This window comes from Cryptomeria japonica, chromosome 3 (assembly GCF_030272615.1).
Source record: "Cryptomeria japonica chromosome 3, Sugi_1.0, whole genome shotgun sequence".
NCBI lineage: Eukaryota > Viridiplantae > Streptophyta > Pinopsida > Cupressales > Cupressaceae > Cryptomeria > Cryptomeria japonica.
In genome coordinates, this window is record NC_081407.1 from 432,940,071 (window position 1) to 432,966,857 (window position 26,787).

At 37.6% G+C, this 26,787-nt stretch overlaps 1 protein-coding gene across 5 annotated transcripts in view; it reads left to right on the plus strand.

Annotated features, from left to right (window-relative positions):
* The window catches only part of LOC131070405 (protein PLASTID TRANSCRIPTIONALLY ACTIVE 10), a 335,025-nt gene that overhangs the window by 241,099 nt on the left and 67,139 nt on the right, over nt 1-26,787 (plus strand). For all 5 annotated transcript variants that reach the window (XR_009112318.2, XR_009112319.2, XR_009112320.2 and 2 more), the window contains one exon: nt 26,107-26,258. Coding sequence is in view for 2 of the 5 variants with exons in the window: in XM_058005915.2 (XP_057861898.1) it covers nt 26,107-26,258 (152 nt within the window). In the remaining 3 variants the exon portion in view is untranslated. The remainder of the gene's footprint in view (nt 1-26,106; nt 26,259-26,787) is intronic.

Below are 26,787 nucleotides of genomic sequence, written 5' to 3' on the forward strand. Positions count from 1 at the left end.
AATGTGCCCTAGGAAAGTTACACACTTCCTCTTGAATCCTCAAATTGGTACAGCTGAAAGTTGCAATGATATTCCTCATGAAATGTGTGCAATAACTATCCAAATCTGCCCTTTAGAATGCTTTCAACCTGCAGATCAGTAATCCCTGAATGTATTCTTGAATCCTCTGTCAAATTTTGTGAAAGTAAGCTCAATTGAAGTCCCATAATGAAGCCTCCTGAAATCAATCCTCTTGGATGATGTTCCACACTTGCAAGCATTCAAACTCTTGGTAGTTTTCGTTGCCAAAAGATTGATTCTCCAATTGCATCAAACCCATGTTCACAATTTCTTCTTCAAAAAGCAATCTTAATAATGAATGAGGAGTTGATTGCTTTTTAGCTTTTTATATCTTCGTCAAAGGGCATGATTTTCTATGTGCATTTTTAATCATTAAAAAGAATATTAAATATTTTCTTTTGGATATAACTTAATATCTCCATGATGGGCACCCAAGTTAGCTAAATACATTGGCTTTATAAAGTTAATACCCCTTTAAATAATCTTTTAATTTAATTTAATATTATTAAAGCATTTAACTTTAATAATAATTAAATTAATTCTCTAATCATTAATATAAGCCAAAATAACAATCTTCTGATAATTCTGCTAACTCCCAAAAGATCACCAAGGTGTGCCAAATCATCTTGATGCCTTACTATAAATAGTAAGGTTGGATTCCGTTGTGCCAACGACTTACTAAAAATAGTGTGTGTCAAACCCAAAGTAGCTGGAAACTCCTTTGCCCCTCCCTAGGCACGTGTATTCCCATATACAAAACAGATATGTATTCGATATTGCTTGGATACACGTTGGATACTGTACCCATGTGTGCCCAATAAAACTTGATTTTCCAACTTGTTGGTGTTTGTTTTCTATCCTCTCCTAAAAAATCACTACTGATTCCAAGGTCTATATGTGCGAACAAGCGACTTTAGTGAAATAGCTTCTTGGGTAGTGTATGCTGAAAATCTCAAGGGGGACTTAACGTTAACAAATGTCTTTGAACTGTTGGAGACGGATTTAGCAATTTTAGGCTCTCTTTTTTTTTAGATTTTCTGGGATTTAGACTTTCAAAAAAGGAGAAAAGTGATAGGGTTTGAGAAGGCTAATCTAATCCTACGAATTCCAGAGACGGTATCAATTGGGTGCTTTCGGTAAACCACACTTTGCTTTGCCACACTGAGGACAACTACAGAAAGTGGGTGCAATCTTCAATGGGTTGTGCTTATGATTGAAATATTGGCATGCACAAAGGATAGGCTCAGGCTAACTTTGCACAGTGAGATGGAAATCATCCATTCACCAAAAGTATGAGCAGAGATACACCATCAATTGATACTTATCAAATCCTTCATTCAATTCTAATAACATGAAAGCAAATCTAGATTAATTTTAACTAAAGTGTTGAGGAAATTGAAACCATGCTAATCATTCAAACAATAGAGATTACAAAGCCTCAAGAGAAAGCGCACATGCAATATATTATTCGAAAATGACCTTCACGCAACAATATGTCAAAAACCTCACACTCTCCAAATGAGAGGAGGTAGCCTTATATAGTTTTTCAAAAATAAATGAACGACCGAGATCAAACAGTGACCAAGGGCCCAGATTGAAAGCTACAAACCCTAATTAGGGTTTCCCAAAACTAACTACCCCCGACCAATGAGAAAATTACATTTGGGACACTTGTCCTTGCTAAATATGAACCATCAATGAAAATAGAAGGATGTTGCATTGTGAAGTGTGCCCTCCTAGAAGCTTCTGGATAAGTCAGGTTCATCGAACTTGGACATGCTGACTTGGAACAATCTGATTGGTTGGAAAATGACAAGGCACCACCTCAACATGTTGGATGTCTTCCTTGAATTCTCCAATTTGTGTCAAGAAATTGTCGAAGTATGGAAATTTGATTCTGCTTGGGAGCTTGTCTTTTTTAATTTCTTTAGGAGATGAAATCCTTCAAGAAGTTGGAAATTTATTTAACTTTTCCATATTTTCACCTAGTCTGTGAACTTTTTCTTTCTTGATGCCTTGAGATTCTTTCAAGTGCCTCGAATTTGGAGAAGAAATACCTTCGTGAAGTATTTCTCATACTTAGCCAAATTTTGGCCCTCTCTATGCTTGGACGAACCTTGCTCGTGGTCTTGTCTTCAATTCTGAATTTGGCTTGAAACTCCATTTGTGTTTTCTATGACGATCCTACCTTCAGCTGCCAATTTATGTTGCACGGGAGGAGGGTAAAAGCTCTAGATAACCCCTTGCAAATATGAAATGATAGGATCAAGTTGTTCAAACATTCACTGTGATCATGCCCTCCTTCTTGATACCCTAAAATTTGGAGAAGAATTTCTGCATGCCTTCATCATAACTGAGAAAATTGGAATTTTCTCTGTGAAACATTTACCATACTTAGCCAAATTTTGGCTATCTTCATGCTCGGATGAACCTTGCCCGTGAACTTGTCCTCAATCCTCTGTTTGGCTTGGAACTCCAGCTGCGATCTCTATGATGATTCCGCTTCTATTTCCTTCTATGACCTGTAAAACCAAAGGAAAATAAGTTAGAAATCTATCTTTTAGTGCAAAGTTTTGAATGTTAGATGGCAGAATGCTTTGGTCTTCCGATTTCTCACTACTTTTAGCTTTGAAACAAGCTGCGAACACTTAGAAGGTCATGCTTGAAAGAATGAACGTTCAATCCAAAATGATCCTCTTATCAAAATTTTCGATAAACCCGATAAAGACACCCCAATACACTTAGAAAATTGAGAAAATTGATAAGTCTGCCCACCAATCAACTTCACCTTTGACAAAACTCAAAAAACTTGAAAGTTCTGCCTTCTACTAGTTGGTTGGACTCCAAAAATCTGCAGATACTTGATAAGAATGAGGTTGAAAAATTAAAAATCCTTCAAAAGTTCGCTCAATTTGCAAGAGATCACCCTGCAATACCTCCAATCTGCAATAAAACTTCTTAAAAACCCTCAGACCTGCAAGAAGCTTGCTTGAAGATGCTCTCTCTTCATAAAATTCAAACTCTTCTTGTGTAATAATGAAAGGAGAAATGTCTTATTTGTATTAGAGTTGGTTTTCACAATTAGAAACAGGCAAATATCCTTCCAATTCATGTTTCTAAATCAGCTTCAGTCTTGAATATTCATGGAGAAAGTTTCTATTTTAGTCTTTAGTTGGCTTGTCATCTCTTCAAGTTCGAAAATCTTATTCTTGTGCAAGTTTCTAAATTGATTTCAGTCTATATATTCGAACTTGATCTTTCAAATATCCTCCTAAAAACTTTCTAATTTGGGATTTAGTTCAAATTCCATGAAGATTTGGATGACATCACCTAAGAATATTCTCCTTTCCTCAATACTTAGAAAGTATATTTGGCTTCACCTTTGACTTAGGCGAACTTCATGAAGTTTGTTTCTCATTGTGTTGCAAGGCAAAGTTGAACTTTTATAACTTTCCTTATGTTTACGTGCACTTCATGTCTTAACTTAACCACATCTTTCTCAAGGCGGACCTTGTTGGTCATATCTCTAACTTGTTGCAAGCTTGGGCGAACTTTCTAGACATAGGCATCATCTTTCAACTTCCAAGTAGAATGGACTTTCTTTACTTTGAAATCATCTTTCATGCCTTCCAAGGTGGACTTTTGCTTGCCTTAGACTTACCTCTTGCTACCCTTAACATCTTCAAGACGGAGTTCTTCTTACACTTGAAATTTGCCTTCACCCCACAAAGTGGACTTCATGAAACATGTGTACCTTGCCTTTTAACTAGATCTCCCTCAAGGCGGACTTTGGAGGGGGTTAGATTTTGTGCACTCAAAACCTTGCAATCAATACAAGGGCGGACTTTTAGGCATTTGTGGATCAAAACTGGGAACAATCTTCAAGAAGCCAGATTTCAAACCACCCCTTAAATTGCATATGTTCATCCTAAGGCGGACTTTGGAGAGCTCAAGGCAAAACACTCATCATCTTGGGCAGACTTTAACCTCTCTCCACAGGTCGGACTTTGGAGACTTGGCATCATGGGTGGACTTTCATAGACATCCACTCAACAGCACCTTGGGCAGAGTTTTGGGAGACTTGGCATCATGGGCGGACTTTCATAGACATCCACTCAGCATCACCTTGGGCGGAGTTTGGAGGCTTCACCAAGAGGGCGGACTTTTTCTTGTTCATTTCATATGCCTTCCTCCTAGGACGAACTTTTGAAGCACCTCCATCATCTTGCTTGGGCGGAGTTTTGAGTGACTACCTCCAAGGCGGACTTTTTGAAGTATCAAGAGCGGACTTTTAGACTACCTCCAAGGGCAGACTTTGTGGGCATCTCCATCATCAGCTTGGATAGGGCAGAGTTTTAGAGCATCAAGGAGGGCGGACTTTTGGTCTATCACTAAGGGCGGACTTTCTCCACTTCAGTATGCATGGCGGACTTTTGAATGACATCAACACATGGCGGAGTTTGGAAGGTATTCTCCTTGGGCGGACTTTGATGCCCCTTCCTCAAGCATGGTAGAGTTTTATACTCCTTCCAAATGGCAGAGTTTTGGAAGGACACCAAGGAGGGCAGAGTTTTGTGATCCCTCTTCATGGCCTCATCACCAAGGCGGACTTTGAAAGATATCTCCAACGTGGCAGACTTTTGATCATCCCCATCATAAGGCGGAGTTTGAAGCCTTTAACTTCAAGCATGGCGGACTGTGAAGGCACCTTCATTGCTAACATCTTGGGCGGAGTTTTCATCACCTGCCATAATGCTCAACATCATCCATTAGCCATACTTAGGAAAATTTCAAAATTTCACAATTTAACCAATTTTAACTAGATTGACTTGAAATTTGAAATCCACACTTAGGCAAACCATCTGAAGCATCATGACTCATAAAATGTAGGAAACTAGCTTTTTAGGTCAAAACTTGGAAATTTTGGGTCGCGATCGAAGCAGGTTAGTGGTGTCAATGCAAACCAGAGTTACTCGGGGACGTGTCCCCACCTGAAAACCCCCATCCCCGTCCCGGGGACATTTTAGGGACTTGGGGACGACTAGGGGACGTTTCCCCCCGTCCCCAAATTGCCCTGTATTTTGAGGGGACGTCCCCGAAACGGGGGGATGCCTGCCCTAGCTTTGGGGGACGTCTGTACATCTTGGGGACGCTTGGGGATGGCTGGGATGGCTGGGGACGACTGGGACGTCCCCAATCCATCTCGGCGACGACCAGACGTCCCCCATATCTAAGGCCATTAAAAAATATAAAAAAATAAAAAAAGTTGTATTTTCAAGTTTTAAATTTTTTTTTCTAATATAGGCCCCTTATTAATTCAAATTGTTGTTTAAAACAAAAAAATTAAAAGATAACATTAATTTAATTCATAATTTTGACGATGAAACTATATGGCAGCAATGTAGCCTTTGGGCATTTTGATACAGAGATTAGAAAATCGCCCAAAAATCGCCAAACTCGGCGAGTCAATAGAAAAATAACACCCAATGCCTTTATTAAAGAATAAGTTTTTTTGGCCTCGCGGGGCGCTGCCCCTTGACCCCACCTTGGGGGCACTGCCCCCAAACCCTCGTTGAAAAATATGCGGGGAAATTGCGTCGATAGAAGTAGGGAAAATTTAACCTCTTTGTTTTGACATTTTGTATGTTATTTCTTTAATATCTATTATGATATGCATATTGGCAATGTGAATGAATTGAAATTCTGATTTATGAATGCATGATTGCATATTGTCTATTGAGTATTAACAATGTTGTATGTTCAAAATTTACATTCTAAAATGTTTTCAACTTTTCATAGTATCATACACATGCTATATCCATGTTTTATTGTTTTCATATGAATATAATGTATGTATGCATGCTTTATCCATGTTTTCATATGAACATTTAGAATTTTGAAATTTTCCTATATATTTTAAATTTTTCTTATATTTTATATAGCCGTCCCCTTTGCCATCCCCCGCCGTCCCCAAATTTGGCAAAAAAATTTGCTGTCCCGGAAACACGTCCCGCCATTCCCTGCCGTCTCTATCCCGGAAACTCGGGGTAACATTGGTGCAAACCCTAGGTCCCCACTTTGAAAAAGCAAAAAGCAGACATCCCTAAAACATAGGGAAAACTTTCTAAAAATAGCCATACCAGGGATTGGGCTAAAAAAGCCAAAAATGAAACTTCCTAAAAAATAGGAAAAAGCAAAAAAACAAACTTTCTAAAAATAGAAAGTTGTTCAAATTCGTCCAAATCGATTGCATTCTTCGTCCTTTGGCCTTTCTAGGCACTTTGGCGGTATCTGTACTCTATTATCAGTTGGCTCGCAAAAACTGACTTTCAATCTTTTAGACTCGAACCATTCAAAACTTGACAGAACCGAGCAAAACTGAAGCGGAAGGCCACGAGCACTAACAAAAACCCTGGAAAGCAGGAAAAAAGGGAGGGTCCTCATTTGCAATGGGGCGATGTGTGGAAAAGGTCACAACACAACCATGTTGGATTCTATGTGGTTTGTGTTTTTTTTAAATTTGATGTAAATCTTTTGAAATTTAAGTTAAAAAAACTTCATTCATGCATTAAAAAAAAATTGGTATAAACAAAACGTGCACCAAATGGGAAAGACATTTTTTTTTCTATTTCGGTGACCCCTTTTTTGGTTTATCTTCCAATGCAACTCTACTATTTTTTCATATTGTAAATTGTTAAATCAACGTGTAATTATTAATGTAGCAATTATGTGTCTATATTGCTTTCGAAGTAATGAAAATCTCCTCTAATAACTTAGACAATTGTGTTAAATATATGTGTATGTGTTTTTTATGAATGTCGTATCCAGCCGTATCCATATCGGGGGTCTTAAAAAATGGTTGTATCTGTATCTGTGGCCATGCAACTTTGGTCAAACCCTCTGAAAGATCCCTAGAAGGTGATCCATGAACCAATGGGAGAATTGAAGTTGATTTTGAGGTCAATTCCCCCAAAATAGCATTTACTATAAATAGTAAGATGTTAAACATAGTGAAATCTCCCCCTTATTTTTTTTCAAATTTTAAACACAATAATCTCATCCATTAGCATTAGCAAGATGAAATACTGAGAGCAATACATGTTGGCAGTTAGACCAACCACTTCCACTTTTCAATGGGATAATGAAATACTGGAAATTAAACAACTACTTGGCAGTATAACCAACCAATAACAAAGCCAAGAAGACTGTTATTAAGCAAATGACAATCACTCTACCACTTTTCAGCGGGATGAATAGGAATAATGAAACTATCACTTAACCACTTTTCAGCTAGAGGACTAGAAATAACAAAACTATCACTCAACCACTTATTTAGCAGTATTACAAGAGTACAATATGAAATAGAGATAGGCGGCAAAGCCAAACTCTTCCACTTATGCAGTGGGCAATACAAGAAAGTATAATGCAGTATGAAATGGACTGTTTCAATACTACTGAATACAGCCTTACAATGGACAACTCTGCAAGGTACTGTTAGTACATTATGCTCCAATCTCAATGGATATAAGAAGGTACTCCAAAAAGCTACAAACAAGAAAACTGGAAAATACAAGCCAAAACAAACACTTTACCAAATCTGATATAGCATATCAGCATTACCAAAAATCAGACCAGTAGCACTGTGGAGTCCATATCTCCTTCAAACTCCTCCGAATGGCTCCAAATATGTGGGGAATGAGAGCTAGGAAGGCGACGCCCAAGTTCCAACCAACAAACTAATCCAAACAGCCTTGAAACTCAAATGTATGCTTCCCAATGTCGCTTCAGCAAGGTATGGCTTGCCTGGAGAGAGGCGATCTGCCTTAAAAATCAGGTTCTTCACTATAAATCATGAAACTCAAGAAGAAAGGATGCCTAGCACAAAGGAATCTAATGAGCCATTACCTAGAACGATCAGACAATCAGGCAAAGAGATATGAATGAATAACTGCTACAACCATGACACAATCCAGCAACATGAAAAACACTCCAACACTTAGAAAACTGAAAATGCAACAATAAAATCCATCTCAATATAGCTCAATCTATCCCTTTGAATGAGAAATAGTCTCTCCAATCAGCTAGGTACTATCTATCAAGCACGAAACTGTCACAAGCTAGGAAGCTCTCAACTTTGAACCACAAGTCTGGCACAAATTGGGCAACACTTCGTTACAAAATATTCGTGGATACCAAAACAAGAGCCCAACACTCTTATTTATAACCTTGGTGTCTCCAAATTCAAATTCACATTCCCTCCAAATGGATGCCAAACCCAAATGCGCACTAATTTCACCTTAATTTGAAATTTGCATTTCATTTCTCCTTCTTTCTAAGTCGACCTTCACATAGAAGCAAATATACTTTATAAAAATGACAATAAAAATAATAATGTGGCGTCAAAGGTAGATAAGTAAAATATATTATAAATTTAACTTATTTCCCATAAGGCGTCCATTTTGCCTTACTAATATTTCACTTTATAAAATATTTTCCCTCAACAATAAATCGCCCAACCTTATGACATAAAATGATACTTTATCACCTCAAGTCGTCCCCTTAGGTCATAACCACAAATACATAAGTCATACACCTAGGTCAAGAGGGCATTAAAAAATATTAAATTTACATTTCCTATGTGCTGAAGTTAACTGAAGGCCAAAAGTACTAAAAAATGCACTACCAGATATAGCCTCTAAACTGGACAACTAAAACCTGCCAAAAATAGCCTCTAAACTTGACCACTGAAACCTGCCAAAAATAGCATACCACTAAAAATAGTGTGTCCAAATGCATTTGAACCACATTTTGAGCATTCGTCACAACTTACTAAAAATAGTAAGTCCAGAAAAGTCTTCAGATCTAGTTGCATGCCACACCATCACAAAGCTCTCTGAAAACACAAAAAAACCTAGAAAAATGAGTTGTCCTTGCCCCTACTTACTAAAAATAGTAAGTAAACCAAACTCCACTGATTGCTATGCATGTACCATCATTGCAAAGCTTTCTGAAAACCCAGAAGGAATCCAGAATCAAAGCTATAAAACTTCAACATGCAAGCCACAAAAATTGCCAAAACATCCTCCTAGAAAATAGGAAACCCTAATTCTACCTTTGACTAACCAACGGGTCTCGGGATTGGCCAACAGTCCCCAAAACAAACTCAAGCGGAAAAGGAGACATTACACATAGGCCCAACTATTTTGGCTCTGAAATTGAAGATGTTGTTACTCTAAAAATGGTGGTTAATTTCTAGCAGAACCTGATTTTAGAGTAACTGCTAGAAATTGTAACCTCTAAAAATAGTAAGTCTTGCAACTAACCAATTGGTATTGAAACTAATACTAAAAATAATAATTTACTATAAATAGTAAGTCTTGGACAAGTCCAAAATCACGCCAAAAAGAGTCATTCATCTCCACTAACCTGTTTAAACACACTTGCAACATTAAAATACTCACTTGACCATGTTGGTAGCAACGTGGAGACCAGCACTAGCTATACTACAAGAGGGCCTCAAAATGGGGGTATTATAGTCTGCTCTCCTCAATATTGCTTGTCCTGAATCAAGCCACACCTGAAAATTATGACATAAATACCAAGATCTTGGATAAGCTTGCAGAAAACCTTGCTAAAAGTCCTCTGCTTAAATTGGATGAGAATGAAACTAAGCTTGATATCCTTGTGGGTCCTCCTCCATATATAATCCTTGTGGGTCATCCTCCATATATAAAGTAATCTGCCCAACATAGAAAATCCTAGATCTCTCATCCAAGCTAGAAGCCCACCATACTCAATACCATTGACCTCCACTTTGCCACTCTGATAAAACTATCATCACTGCACTGAGAGTGGTGAAGAAACTCATCAGAATCAAAACGAAATGATGTACCAAGCGAGTCACCACTTGGATCCCAAACCACCACATCCCCACTTTTGCCAAGAATGAGAAGATGGAAGTATTTAGAGGTGTAATGTCCCTTCCTTAGACAGTCCAGTTGTCAACATGGGTTAGTCTATAATCAGGGTTACCATGGGCTAACGTGGTAGATAGGGAGCCCATTTGGGGGCTTGGTGACCTTCTGAGTAGTATTGGAGACGTTTTGGGTGTTCTGGGGTAGTTTCCTATTTTTAAGGAGACTGCCAGTTGACTATTTGACCACCGGAGGGCCGAGGAGCATAGCAGAGTGTCTTAGGAGTGTTTATCATCGATTTGCGATAGTCTCTTAATTTTTAGGAGAATCCCTACTTTTTAGGAGATTGCCAGTTGCACTGCCACATCTAGTCATCATCCTTGGACATGTGACAACATTCAGTTTTTAGTTTGGAGTCCAAATGATAGATTTATGAATAAATTTGGATTAAATAAATTATTGTCTAAAGTTTGATTTAAATAAAATTAAAGTGATTTAATTAAGTCACTTCATATTATGATAAATTATAATAAAGGCCCCCCCCATGTGCCATGATGCCTAGGAGACCTGAGTTAAGTTGTTTTTAAAAACAACTTAATTCTTTTAATAAAGGGAGTCTTAAGGGGGTCGTACATCTTGAGGGAGACATAAGGGAATGAAATAAAGTTAATAAGAGGATGAAATAAAGTTTAATACACTTTATTTAAATAAAGTCTTGCAACCCTAAAATCGAATTAGGGTTTGGAGTTGTTAAAAAGACACAAGGAGGCTTCATTCATTCATCTTTCAATCATTTTTACAATCAACTTTTTGGGAATTGTGCTCTGCAACTTAATTCTAGTAGCATAGTAGCTTTGAGGAGCGAAAACTCCTTGAAGATAGGTGGATTTGGACGATACCCAATTCACAGAATGGAGGGATTCATTCAGAATTCCTAATTGTGCTTCAATTCAGAGTTGTTTTAGCAGTTCAGAGAATTATTGGTAGATTGGAGAGGGTTTGGAGACTTGAGAAGGCAGCCATATCTTCATTTACAGCAGCCGTACAACTTCCACAGGCAGCCGCACCATTTGCAGCCCCCCAAATTGCTACACTTGTTCGATGTAGCCTATTGAGGGTTTATATTTCATGGATTTTTGATCAGCAACACTACACATCAGTATATCAATAAATTCAGCTGGCGACAGGAGTACATTTATCATTTATTTATTGATTTTTCTAGTAGATTTAATATTTCCACTTGGGAGCCAGACGTGGAATTCAGAAGATCTCCAGGAATTGTCTTTGGTACTTATTGTTGGGTCAAATAAAGCTCATTGGAGCCACTTCTAGCATTTGGGTGTTCTTAGGTTGTATTTTGCTTCAGTTTCTTTAATAAAATGCATTCCAAGCATGGTGTGGGAATCCTAGTATGCAATTCTATTGTCCTGGTGAAGTGGATTTCTTAATTCTGAAATTATCATTTTGCTGCTCCAAACTTCAGAATTCCGAGTTTTATTATCAATCAATTAAATTTCAGTATTTTAAGTTGAAAAGTATTGTTAGATTGGTATTCTTGCATGATTAAACTTCCATACAACTATTGGTATCAAAACCAATCAAAAACCAAAAAAAAAACACTATCTTAAACCACCAATCAGTAAGCAACCAGCAACATAAAAATCAGAAAATATTTAGAAAATCTTGGCCGGGGATCTTTGAAGAGGTAACATCATCAAAGTACCACTCTCCAACCTTTGTATATCTCCCACGGATGCTAACAATACCCACCATAGGTGCAGGAAAATGCATAACTGCCCCTTCTGGGTTGCTGATATTGGATAGATCAACAACCTCCCATCTGAAAATTTGATCTTTGGGAATGAAAAAAAAATTGCCAAGGTCATAGGGTAATAGAGTGTCAACCATATGCCTCTCTCCAATGAAGAGGAGATGATTGAACTCTCCTCCAAAATCATGTACAATTGTTGTGCTCTAGAAATTATGAAAGAAGTTTATGTTCCATGAAGTAGGACATCTATCTCTCATCAACTTATGGAGCAAAACTCCATCACTGTGGGATGGAATACCGATACCATTTGTTGTCCTTATTTTTGTTTTCAAAAATGAAGGACCATTACATAAAATTTTTGTCAAAAAATGAAAATTTTACTCTACGGCATGCTTCTCAAGGTAGAATTTTCCTTCGCCCTTAGACTGGCTTAATCCTCAGTCCATCCTCGAACCACGTTTCAAATTTCATCGCATTCTGGGTTCGTTTGCTATGTCTTTCCTTCAATTTCGGGTTTTTTCTCCTTGACTGCAGGTGGGAAATTTTCCTTAAATTGCAAGTTTTAATGATTTCCTTTGTTTTAGTCTTTGTAGGGAAATTTTTAGCCAATTATAAGTGCACTTTATGAAAAAAGAACTTGTAACTTACTTTTTATTTCCCCCTTGATGCTTTTTGGCTTTTTAAGTCATAATAGGGATTTTTTGGATAAGTTACAAGTTAATTTTAAATTGCATATTTAAAAAGTCACTAGTAATTCTTTTGTAAAATTCCTATTTTAGTGTTTTTGCTTGTAATGGGGATTTTATTCCCCTATTACATGTGTTAAGTTATTAAAACTTGTTGAAGGAATTTTATTTTCCCCTTTACAAGTTATTATAACTTGTATATCTCTCTCAAAAACCTGATTTTGCTTAGCATGGAGAAAAGTGACATTTTATAACGTGCAATTGAGTTTTAAAAACCCGATTTGCTCCATAAAGAGAAAATGAAGGCATTTTAAACTTGCTATTGAGTCTCAAAAACCCGATTTTGCCTTCTTGAAAGAAAGGTGAAATTTTAAACTTGTAATATGAAAATAGAAACCCGATTTTCACTATTACATGTAAAATGAAACTTGTCATTCACTCCCAAGAACCCGATTTTCCTCTCCTAAAACGATTTTTCCACAAATTCTTCCCGATTTTTGTGGAGAGATTCATGGATCAAAGAGGCAATATTATTGCAAAGAGATTTCTGTGAGATTAGAAACATGTTGCATTTGATTTGGTAAACGGTTTACCCTTCATTTTCTGCGTTTTACTTCTTCAAAACCATTTTCCATGTGATTCTTCCAAGCCACATCCTGGGCTTTTGGTGCCACGATTTCACTTCACCCTTGGGCGTTTGGCTTTGGGACTCTTAAACATGGTTTCTCCTTAGCAATTTGGCCCTATTTACTTGTATTTTGTGCCACGTTTTTGCTGCTGAAGACAGTTTTCAAAAACGTGGCAAGGGTTTTCAAGTTTGTTTATTGCTTACTTAAGGGGTTGTCTTCTTCAATCAAAAATTGTTCATCTTTCGAAGAAGCATTTCGGATTGAAGCAAGGTATGATTTCTTTTCTTCTTGTTTCATTTTCTTGTTTTCTTGTTTTTCCATTCTAGTTGTAAATTTGTGTATATGTTGGTTTTGTCCCAAAAAATCGGTTTTGTGAGAGAGATTTTCCCCTTTGCAAAGCAATTTGTGAATTGCATTGTTCTTCCCCATTTTCCAACTTTACTTGTATTCGGGATTTTAAATCCCGATTACAAGTTGGATGAAAATAATTGCTCTTCCCTTATGGTTATAAGAATTTAACCATCTTTTGTTGAAATTCTAAGTTGCAAAGATGAAAAACACCCATTCTTCCAAAATCGGGTTTTTAGAACCGGATTGCATGTCTGAAGTTCTTCCCATTTTCTTGAAAATGACATTCCCAAAACCTTTCCTTTTTTATCCATCCATATTGCCTATATCCGTACTTTCCGTTCACATCATTTCCCACAAGTCTAATTCTCATTTTTCACTCATTTCTCCATTTTCCGTTTTACAAGTATACTTGCATTCGGGTTTTAAAAATCGGATTGCATGTTCATTCTTCCAAACTTGTATACTTGTAAAACTTTCCCCAAGATCCGAAATTGGTCAAAGTCAAATTTCCACCTTTCCCATTTATTTCCCATCTTTCTCTCACAAAGTCGTGAAGCGCAAGGGTTGGAGTTCTTCCCATTTGAAGAAGGAAAAATGTTAGTTGCAGATGATTATGATGTTGCCTTAACACTTTTAAGTCTTCATCGCAGTATACCAGGTTATCCTTCAATGTTAGATTTACCATCCTCTCCTATTCCGAAGAAGATGAAGTATAAATATGACAAGTACCAGAATGAAGTTTCACCTTCGCAAGTTTCCTCTCCTTTGGATCACATTAAGGACACGTAAATAGGGCATGTGGACATGTCAGATTTCATCAAGAGAGTGGAGGATCCGCAGGATAGTAATATGCAGCGGTTGTTGGACAGCCACATCCATCATGCATCTTCTTTTCCAGTGGTTGCCCTAAAACTTGAATTTGTTCTCGCTTGCGCCCATCACTTTGACAAGGAGACGAGAACCATTAGAAATGATGATGGTGAGGCAATAATCCACCTTGATGCATATACAATTGAGAAAGTCTTTAGAATACCACCAGCACCTATCTATATGGAAATTTCAAAGGATAGTGCAGCTGAGTACTATGTCAAGAGGGAAAAGGACTACAAATGTCATATTAATAGGTGGATTCATGAGCCACGAGCCACCTTCACAAGGTGGGCTAAGTTGTACCGTTGTGACTTTAAGTAGAAAATTGGAGACATCATTACTCTCCTCAGCAGGATGATGGGTCTTAAACACTCTAATGTTTTTGAGCCCTGGATGTATCAGTTTACCATGTTCATAAGGCAATCCCATCATATATCATGGGGAGAGATTATCAGTGATGCTTTGTGCGAGCAACTTGCAGCAGTCCCTACCACCATGACTTTCTACATGAATTCATACTTAGTGTATTTGGCAGTGTCACTTAGACATTTCCCTGGTCTTTCTACTAAGGGTGATCGCTCGCTTATACCTGTATGGGAATATTATGATCAACTGCCTTTGAGACCCAATAGATTACATTTCAGAAGAGTTCAAGATGCATTCTTTGGTTACTTCATGTGCCAGTTTGACAAGACTCTAAAGAACAGAAGGGTGTCAGATGAAGCATGGGAAAGAGTCAATGAGTATGGGTGCTTATTTTTCCAATTCCCAACTTTCACTTATGTGAGAGTCGGATTCTATAGTGGGCAGCCATACATGCTCCCTGGATACCCGACCGATAAGATCATTCTTATGGAGTTGGGAAGACAGATCATGGCTTTGCACGCTCATCAATCTGTCAGACATAAGGTCGGAATGGGGATTTCTACAACAAACCCATTGAAAATTGGCCGGTATTCTCTTGTCACATCCGTCAAAGCCAAAGCTATGGAGACAGAGAGGCAAGAGATTAAACTCAAAAGGTTTAAGTCCAGGGCATATTTTGATTACCGGGGTATGAAGGAAAAGATCAAAAATTCCTTCGTGCACGTGCATCATATTGAGGATATCTGGGTAGATCTCCGTATAGAAATGGAGGTTCTCAATATGGACTACTGCAGGCTTACCGTTGAGCAGGTTATTGATCTGAACCTGGTGGACATTCCGCAAGGAATGATTGATGATGGTAATGTGCTCGATCCAAAGTACATCTCACGAAGGGTTGAAGAAGCACCACTTCCTTTAATCCAATGGTCGCATAAAGAATGCATGTCCATTCTTGAAAGATTTCAGCCTATCTTGGCTCAGAGGTAATGGTGTTAGACTCATCAAGATCAAGGTTGGGAAAGAAGATGACTCTACGGGGCCTCTTGGATGCAAGTCTGAGATTCAGATTGACAACAAGGAAGGTACATCATCTTCAGGCACTAGGATCAAATTGCGGGTTAGTCGGGCAATAGTGCTTCTTCCTGAAGAGGCGACAGTTCGTGGAAAGGAAAAGTCCCGACTTCATGTTCATGTGATCGATCCTTATAATCCAAAAGAAGGACAACAATCAGATGATGCTCCTAAGTCTCTAGCTTCGGACTCACCTCATGAGATTCCTTCCTCAGTTTCCATGGAGATGCCTCTTTCTCCTCCTAACATAATAGTGGAAGAGTCTCCTCAGAATGGCATTCCTATTTCAGCAGTTAAGCCGCCTCTTGATCATCAACAAGAGAGTTTGCTGGAAATTCTTGAGGATACTCCTACATTTATCCATTTGTCAGAGATTGATACCTCTACTGTTGGCTTTGAAGAATTTATGAGGCAATCTTCATTCCCTTTGGTTACTGAGCAAACCATGGTTGCCATCCAAACAGATACTCCTCCCAGGGTGACCACGACTCTTCAAACAGAAACTACTTCTCCTTCGCCTTCAGCAGCTACTAGAGGAGAACTAGTCGTTTTACCTCCATGGCTTAGTTCTTTTACCCCAAAGAGGAAAAAGCAGGAAATCTCTCCTAATGTCTTTGACTATCAGCAACTCAAACAGTCTAGGCCCAAGGTTGCTAAAAAGGCCAAGACAATCTCAAGAGTAACTGTTGACAGTTATAAGATGAAAGCGACAGAAATTGTTGAGCCCATTGTAGATAAGCCACATGAGGAAATGCAAGTTGTTGATTATAGGGTTACAAGGATAGAATTAGGTAAACAAACGTATGACGTGGTCAAACATGATGCCCAGCAATCCGTAGCCTCACTAATGCAGCAGTATGATGAACTTCTAGCAAAGAAAGACAAGCTAGAAGAAGAGAATAGGTAACTTGTTGCAGCTGTTCATAAAATCACAAAACCTGCTGGTGAAGGGAGTAATCCTACAAGTTCTTCCGATTCCCAAGAATCAATTCGGGGAGTTGAAAGAGCTGCTCAAAAAGTACAATTGTTGGATTCTTGGGTGGATCAACTTCATGATCTGTGTGCACAAGTGCTGAAAGACATTTTCCAAATGATGTCTGAGTTGGAGACCATTGAAGAAAAATTGAATCATACCTCTCGAGACTTTCAAACAAAATTTGGAAAGGGTTGAAGGTAGTTTTACAATTTGGCTCACAATGCCCCAACAACAGTTGAGTATTCTTCAGGAGCATGCCATTATTACTTCTAGGGTCATGTACATGGAATTTGAAGAACTTCTGGAGAATAAAGCCCTTGTTCTCAAATCCCTCATTGAGGAGATTGATGATGCAATGAGATTGTAAGTTGAAGTATTCCAAGGTGTTGTTTCCCACTGTGAGAAGGCCTCTTGCAACATCATGAGTCAGAATGGAGAATTGATACTAGAAGAAGAAGTGCTTGCAGATTTACAGATGAAGATTCATAATGAGTGAAGAAGCGAACAATTTTCAGCTGCCTCAATTCAGGTTTTGATGAAACATCAAATCTTTTTGCACGAAATCCAATCCACTTTGGAGAAGAATGACTCTATGCTTCTTCGATGCCATGATGCCATTGTGAAGACCATGGTTGTTGGCAAGAACGCCCATGAACCGAATCCTGCTGAGCTACGAATGATCATCCAGAAGTTCGAAGGATTCATGTCTTCACACGCTGGAGCCTAAGTGTTTTTCCAGAATTGTAATCTCTTAGTTGTAGTTTTTCTTTTGACAAGTTACATGTAAAAACCTTTTGTAAATTGCAAGTCAAGTCTTTACTTGCACTTTTGTAATTACATGTAAGGCAACTACAAATTGTGTTCAGTTAGGACTATAGTTGGAATAAGTCATAGTTAGTTATTGAATAAATCTTGGTGGTTGAGAGAATCTCTCAAGTTAGTTAGGATCCTCCCACCTTTTTCTCAAGACTCCTCTTCTATAAATACTTGAGGGGTCTATTGTAATCTTTATCTTTTAGAAAGCAAGCAAAAACTCTGCCAAATTTACAACAATGAAGTCTTTGAGCGTTCATGTGTGAATTCAAGAATTGAAAGAAATAGAAGGAAATTGCTCAAGCTTTGAGTCTTTGTGCTACATTCTTGAGTTTGTGTTCTATATTATCTTTCTTGCAAGTGATTCTTCAAGGGCTTAATCGTATTTGATTAGCAGTCTTTGTGCTGCAAGTATTTGAGGTTAATATAAATTAGAATAAATATTCTTTTGAGAGGAGTTGTAAAACTTTGTGTTTGCACTTATTCTTAAGAGAGTTTAGAAGCAGATTTTGTAAGAAATAGCTGTGAGTCTTTGAGCTCGTACTACTTCCTACTGTTTTATGTAGAAAAGAATAAGATATTTCAGTCTTTGAGCTGGTATAATTCGTTCTTGATAGCGTTAGTATAGAAAAGGGTAGATAGTACTTCACATAATCAAGACTTTGAGCTTGATATTGCTGTCCCGTCTCGGAGGAAGTGACGGAAGTCTTTGAGCTTTCAGGAAACTTCATTTCCTTTCTCTCATTTCATTTCAAAAAGTTTGTTACTGCTGTTTTATGTTGAATTGCTATCACTTTTCTGTGAAGAGAAAAGGATATTGACTTTCTTAAAAGAAGAAAGACTGTTGTCCCATCCCATTTTATTTTTAAACTTGTAGATAGATAAGGGGACCCTGCCCTTAATTAGGAAAGTTTTACTCACACACTGTGGTTGAAACCACAATTTTGTATATTTCCCCAAGTGTACAAAATTTTCAAGCAACACCATCATACTTACTAAAATCACAACTCCCTTGTACTTGTATACAACCATCTGAAGGAAATTGAGGAGAATGCCCGCAAGATTTGGTTCTATTTTTGGAAAATGGATAGACGTCATACTAGAGTGAACTATTGAGCCAACCCACACTTATGCATTACGCATCATCGTATCATCACTATGTGGGCTGAAAGAAAAATGATGAGCACTCCTTACGATGCAGTTGAGCTGAAATTCACCCACACATGCCAAAGGAAGCCTAGAATAGTTACTAGGATTCATTGTCTCATCACTCTCATTGCACGAATCAGGTAGTAGCTCACTCCTTTGATCATAAAGGTCAGATTTGGTATTGGCTCTGCAAGCCCTCTCTCCAAACGTGATGGCTAAGTCCTGATTTGAAAGCAAATGGAGGAAATTTGATATCATTTCCTCTAGAGCATGTTTGATAGTTTGCAGACTTGACATAGAAGTTCAAACAACTATTCCTTTTTTCCTTTCTTCCAATTGCATTAACCACATGAGGTATTCAACAAACTTGTGTTTGCCATCAAATCGAGTTAAGGTTTGGAAAACCTCATCTTTGTAACTTTTACCTATTCCTTAAGTTCTCGTGACTCAATAAGCTCTAGATTACAATCAGCTTCAACCAAAACCTTTCTTGATTTGCTAACAAATGTAGGAGACATGATCCCACAAGATGAAGCCCTACAATCCTCATGAAAATATGATGGAACAACGTGATAATTCAACATGGTGGCTGTTGACGGGGGAAAAGTATGCTCTACTTTTGGACAACATAGAATAGAATGTTGAGCATATCCTATTCTCTTTTGGATAAGGAAATCTCTAATGCTATCGAGGCTGATCATGGGAGATAACCTCAAGGCTCATTTTTTCAAAACTTGATTGGCTATGGATAACTTAGCATAGATGTGTTTTGCTGGTAAACACAAGGAGACTTATGCTGTTGCGAGGATAAACTTCTAAAATGGGTTCTATAGGCAACTCGAGGACTTTACAAGCTTCACATTCATTAGATTTTCATTATGCATGATGTTGTACTAGATATTCGGTAATATATTTGAAAATAAATATCAAAAGAGAAGGGTAGAGAGATTAATCTATCCTAACTAGAACAGTCTTTTGAGTTAGTAGACAAAGCTTTCAAAAACCAAGTCTTGCTTTGCCAGTTTTGACACAACTAAGCAAAGGTCGGTGCAATCTTCAAAGGTTTAACAAAGATTTTCAAACTGCTAACTGCATACATTGAACACTAAATATTCATAGCATTTCAACTTAACATTTAGCAATCAAACTAAGATTTATATGTGTTTAGACTAACCATGCACATAAACTAACACTCAATCAACTTCCAATGGTATGAACTAAAGTTCTATCAAATACTAACTCAAGGAAACCATTACATGCTAAAGAATGCATAAATAGAAATAAATAGCGGGAAGAAGTAGAACCATGCACTCACAACAAATTCATACACAGATTATTCTTCAACTGTTCTGTATTAAATTTGGTAGAGTTTTAGCAACAATTCATAATATTCTTACAAAAAATAAGAGAGAATTTATAGATTTACAAAATTTGGATGAATGGCTAAGATTTAATCCAACAAATGGCCCAGATTCATCCATAGAGCATGCCCTCCCATACCTAGTGAAGGATGTATTTCACATCCTAACTAACTTTGCAACTACTAGCCATTAAGTTCCCTCAAAAAGCAAACTTTGTGGAGCTGAAGACAAAATAAGGTACTTTTGTTGTTGAGGAAAGAGCTAACTTTGGGCATTGTGTTTTATCTTTTATGTTAGCCCAAAATAGATATTTCCTCCTTTATGGAAACAAATCTTTTTCACCATCTAAGTAATCTTTCGAGATATCCTTGTTTCCTGCCCACTCTGCCTAAATATATTCCTGGAACTTCATCGTGACAGACCTTATTTCTTGCGTGGAAGGCATGGGTGTGTTGTTCATTCAAAAACTAGTATCCACACAATTATGCTCCACCCTTTCAATTTCCGCTTCCAATCAACTTTGTTAGCCTCATATTCTCGTACTACTACATGCAAACTATTAGCAGTCTCCATATCATGCTTGGTATATGGGGTCCCGTCATTCTTCAGTTGGATTTTCCAACGGAGCTTTAGCATGTCAAACTCCATCTTGGGACTTCTATCACCAATCAAATTCCCTAGAACTGGGAGCAACAATCTCCAATGAATGCTAGGGCATCCACACAAGCCTCCCATCCTGTATCAATGATGCTCAGGTTGTCCCTCTTCAATTTGAGGTCTGATACTATTCCTCGATGGTGCCGAATTCATGTGGTGCATTAATTTGTTGGCCCATGGGGATCTTGGAGAAAATCCACAATAAAGCACTCATGAGAGGAAGTGGATTATTTTCATTGCTTCCAGGTTGTTTTGGATGGATTTCATTGTTTGGAGATCTCAGTCAATTTCCTTCTCTAGGATAATCACTTCATGAAGCACCTGACTTCCTATCTCTATTATGTCTTCAAACCATTCTTGTGTCGCCTTGGTTGTGGCCTTATCCTTTCGAACTCAGTCGTTGTTTTTTGTTCCAATGCAGCTCGAGGGACATAAGAATCTTTGACTTGCTACAGTGGTTTGGGCAGGTGATCAACGTACTTTTTAGTCTGCTCTGCTCGAGCTTTGTACATTTCCTTTTCCTCCATCTTTTTCTTTAATTGCCTTATTATTGTCTCGAAGGAGTCCCAGAATTCCTCAACTTCCAGTTCTTTAGTTGCCCTTCCCTTCGCGACTGATAAAATATTGTAATCAGCCATGGTCACATCTTCGGCTAATTTGTTTGATGGTGGAATGGCCACATGCACGACCCAGTTCTACTGAGCATCCCTAGTTATTTTCAAGTAGGTCCTCGGCTTCTTCTTTTCCTTGACTTGAGGTTGTCCTACTCGAGAAAATAAGTCTTCAAGACTCAAGGGTGGCCTCACTACTTTCTTTTCTGTCCAGGTCAACAACCGTTTAGGAGGTGTAGATTGGCTGGAGGTAACCACAATTTCTTTCCCATTCTCTCCAGAAGGTGCAATTGATGAACATCGTTTCTGCTGGCCTATAGTGCTTGGTGCACTGTATGATCGGTTCATAGTTTTGGATAGCTTGTGTAGAACCAGCGTCTTGTGCATTCTCACTTTGCACCATCCTTTGGGCTCTATAGATTGGATCTGGGCCGTACTCCCTAAAACTCATACTTGATCTTGTCCAACTTACAGGAATTCTCAGCTTTGGACCTCTGAGACGTGCTTGACGCTTCAGGTGCCTTGGAAGAATCGGCCACTTGAGGAGGCATCTACCTTGCACACCATGACATGAGTTACGATGGGTTTTTCAAATGAATAATAGGGGTTAGTTGCACCGAAGATGGTGTTAGTAGATAATTGTTAGCATAGAGATGAAATGCTCAGATTAAAATTCCATAATAGTGTAAAGGCAAATTTGAATGTTAAATTGATTGATAATGGCATTTAGTTGCTGGGTACATTTCAGGACTTATGCAGAGCTTTTCGAAAACAAAGTTTGATGCACATATGTTATTCAAGACCTATTTTGGCAAACTCCAAGGAAATTTTGGGTATTAGCAAGCCTACTAGGAACAAGTCTCAATTTACTTTTCATATTGCTAATCCTGAGTTTTGTGTTGGCAAGGTTTTCAAATTTGTTTCAGCCTGGTACTGTTTATTTGACCTAGGGTTTACCCTAGGCTGATTCTTGAATGAATATTTTTAAATATATAAACCGCAAGTGCCTGCTTAGTGTTGACGTGGCTAAAATCGTATTGCTACAACACTCTCCAGCTAACGCAGAATAGAATTTACTTGCTGAGTATCCTATCCTTTCTTGTATAAGAAAGCCCTAATGCTGTTTTAGTTGATCAAAGGGGACAACCTCAAGGTTCCAAATGTTAGTTCTTGACTGCGGGATAACTCAACAATTGATGTGTTTTGCTAGGAGCACAAGGGGCCTTACGTTTTGCAACAGGTTGGTCTGCATCCTAAGATGTTGCATTTCTCAAGTTGGGGAGTAAAAGCAAAGGAGAAGGGGTTAGGAGACCTAAAATTAACAAGACTAGTGTGCGAGTAGATGGATTCAACATAACCAATCCCTTGTTGGCCAGAATAACTCACAACCTCACAAGAACGATGCAATCTTCAAGGGGACTTAGAAGATTTTCAGACTGCAGGTGCATGGCTAAGCACCCAATTTTGACACAGCTCAAACAGACACCTGCAATTGAACTAAACACATTTTTAATGGCTCAGACTAACCATACACAGGGATACACAATCAGCATATCCCCAATGATATGAACCCGAATCCATCAAATACCTGCACACCAAAAGGATCTATCTAAACCTGTTGAAGGAAACCATGCAAACATAATAAAACCAAGATGATAAACACCAAATCAATGTCCATATATTGATTTTAGCTGCTATTACAACAATCTCTGCAGCATTTCTGTGCTATTCCTAATATGAAAACACTTTTAACTCAAAAAATCTAACCCTCTACAAAAACTCTAACTATCTAACTCTAAAAATCTAACTAGAATCTAACCCCTTACAAGAGAAAGGCCCCTGCCTTTTATAGATTTTACAAGTCTAACCAAGGGCCAGGATTGACTGCATCCAACAGTCTTGATTTGCCTTCTAGAACCTAGCAGCTTTAACCCATGCCGAGTTACTATCAGTTATCCTCCCAACAGCATTTCCAACTATCTACAACCGTTTGGCTTTAATCTGGTCGGGACATAATTGACCTATGTCCCTTTGTTTTGAATACATTAGGTAGGGCCCATAGGCAGTTGTTTACATTAAACAATTTCAGTTTTTAGAAACTGAATTTCTAGAATTAAATCCAGCTGTGTATTTTTCCGAGAATGCATATTTGGTAGCATTTTGTGTGTTCTTTGTCTTTTGTTTGGCTGGTGGACTTCAACTTTGTGGTTCGTGGTGATGATGCTATTAGACAGTTCTGATACAGGGAGAAAACTAAGAGGGGGGGGGTGAATTAGTTTTCTCACAAGTATAATAGTTAATGCAGATATTAAACTTTATACCGGAGCACAAAGAAATCAACACAATGAAAGACAAAGCATGAAAACACAGTACACACAACACCAATATTTTGACGTGGAAAACCCGATAAAGGGAAAAACCACAGCGGGAAACCCTACCTACAATCAGATAATAATTCTGCAGCAGTATGTGAAATAATTACAATGGGGATTGCACTTGCAATCAGGCCAACTGCCTAGAGCGCACTGTTCATCACAAAAGGAAGTCTCACTGACTTACAAACATATTGGACTACAATTCGGAAAGAATGAACTATGGAAGTAGCATCTCCTAATGCTTGATATAGTTCCGGTTAAGCACAAATGTCTCCCCTGCAACATCGAATCCTTCACAACCTTCCGCTGAATGATATATCATTGTTCGCACATAAACCTTTCTCTTGAATATATTGTGCCCTAGCCGCAAATTTTATTTTTTTAACTGTACAAATTTTAGACGAATTTCAATGAATTTTATTTTTATTTTACTCGCTCACCGAATTTCTCTTGAATATATTGTGCCCTAGCCGCAAATTTTATTTTTTTAACTGTACAAATTTTAGACGAATTTCAACGAATTTTATTATTTTTTTACTCGCTCACCGAATTTCTCTTGAATATATTGTGCCCTAGCCACAAATTTTATTTTTTTAACTGTACAAATTTTAGACGAATTTCAACGAATTTTATTATTTTTTTACTCGCTCACCGAATTTCGAATTTGAAGCCGAAAATTCGGCGAACCTTGTGACATAGTCTATATATATAGATACCTACATATATATATGTGTATATATGTCCTGAGGAGAGCTCTAGCAGGTGCTTTGAGTGTATTCCATTAGAGTGTCTATTTTTAGCAAGTGCTATTTTTAGCACTTGGTCATGGCTTCTATCTACTCTTAGTATAGAGTGAAACACTTTCTAGTTCAATGCCTTGGTGAGTTCTAAGTTTGACAGCATAATATTTGATTTATTTCACTTAACGTGTTTTTTATAAAGTCACTTTATAACTTAAGTGAATGCCTAGGGAAGAGGGTCACTTGTAGTTGTTTTAAAAAATGCAAGTGCTGACTTTATAACATGATGCCAAGGTAGAGGAGGGGCTTTATTAATTTAAAAGGTTTATTTTATGCCTCCAAAAAGTGATGCCAAGAGCAGGAATTGATGAAGCGTTTTTAAATAACTATTTTATGAGTTCAAGGGGACAGCAAGGGGGAAAAATGAATTCAAATTTGAAATGGGCTGCCCTAATTCTTCCCTCTTTCTATAAATATGCGTTTGAGCTCCCGTTTGCATATACTAGATTTGACAACTTAAGGAGATGCTACTAGAATGAGCTCTGAAAGTTCTTTTTCTGGTTGAGGATGAAAATCCTCTTCTTGGTTGTTGGTTTTGGTGGTGAAACATCTGCCCTAGCTGGTTGGTGTGATAAGATTCAGTTTTTCGTGATTTTGGCTTGCATATGGTGGTTTGGGTTTGATAGAAATGAAGGTCTTTGGGGTTTTCTGATATGGGTATTTAGTTTTTGGTGTGGTGTGTGCTTTCTTTGAGTGTTTGTCAAGTTTTGAGCTGATTGGAAGCTTTTTCAGTGTGCTGGTCTTCATTTTCAGAAGTACAGAAAAAACATATTTTCATCATGACTCTTGGAGAAAGAGTTTTGGGCTTGCAGGTGCTGTTTGAAACATCTTTCCTAACTTGGACGACTCATTGTGATACGTCATTTGCAATGTTTTATGGAGAACTAAATTTGAAACTCAAAATTGCCCCCTAGCTTGGGTGTCTCTTTGTTGATGGTATGTGGGAGTTTGTGAAGATTAAAATCTGCTTGGCTGGTGCTTGGTGTTCCTTCTTGCTCAAATGATTTAGCCTAGAAAAGGCATTGAACATTTTAGCCACTTGGAGTGTTTGGGATAAGTTTTCAGATTTTAGGAAGCTTTTGGACAGCCATACCTGCTGGTCGACTTCTTGTTTCAGGTTTGTAATCTTCACAAAATTGATATGTACTAGGTCTTAACTTCAATGTTTTCATTTCCAGATTTATGTGTTGAAAATGAAGTTGATATTGATCATGTTAGTGTTCTTCTCTTTCAATGCAAATGTGTTACAATGAATGCATCTTATGTTTAAGCAAATCTGAAAAATAACAATCATCAAACAGTTACATTGCTATTATTACTTGGAAAAATTTCAAAAACAAACAAACAGGGTTCATTTGATTTCTTATTTTTCTGTTTTTCAAATATCCAAGTCTTGTAAGGAAAAGTTTGAATGTGTTTTTAAAGGAGTTATATTAAGAGGACGATAAATGTTTTTAAATGAAATAAAACAATGCTTAGTTTTACTTTTATTATGATGTTAAGTTCATTTTTTTCTACATACATTATCCTTAGTGCACATAAAATAAATTTTCAACAGAAATAATCAAACTATAAAGGTTTATTAGACATCTTTTTCTTTTTTCTTTTCCTGGGTTGTTAAATTATAATCATTTAAAAATGCACAGATTATCTATAAACTCAAAAAGGAATCAAAGGCTCAAGGGAAAATGTTTGAGGTGCCCACATTACGACGAGAAAAACAAATGGATGAATTTGATGCAATGCACAAGCAGCGTTCAATAGAAGAAAGGGAGGCACTTATACGTGACATAAGCTGGTTTGTCTTTCATAACATCTCCGTAGATTTTTTATATTTTTTTCTGTAAAAGTTATACAGGAATCAGTTGTGAGTAGACTGCAGTTGACATTAATATAATCTTGCTTGCTAAATATGCTTTTAGTTTTTATTAGCTTTAATTTTTGGTATTGGATTGAAGGAAATTTTTCTTTGTAATAGAATTCATTTTCTTTGGAGAGTAGATGTTCATCAAATCTTTACTTATTTCTATATTCTTGTTGCTTTTCTAAGGCTTCTATAATTCAAAATGATTTGCAAATATGGAAAAATTTGCTGAGTTCAATCCTCATATCTCTTTGTATGGAGTATTTTTCTGCTTTACGATGTCTTATATTTCTTTGAGGTAACATTTTAGGACTTTTAGTTGCTACATTATACTTACTTTCTCAGTGGTATGTTGGGGTTTCTTTGCTTATAACAAAGGCTATTCACTTTATGCACAACTCTAAGGAAAAAGCCATGTTTACCAAGCCTGATATGTCTAAGGTTTGTGATAGGGTTAGTTGGA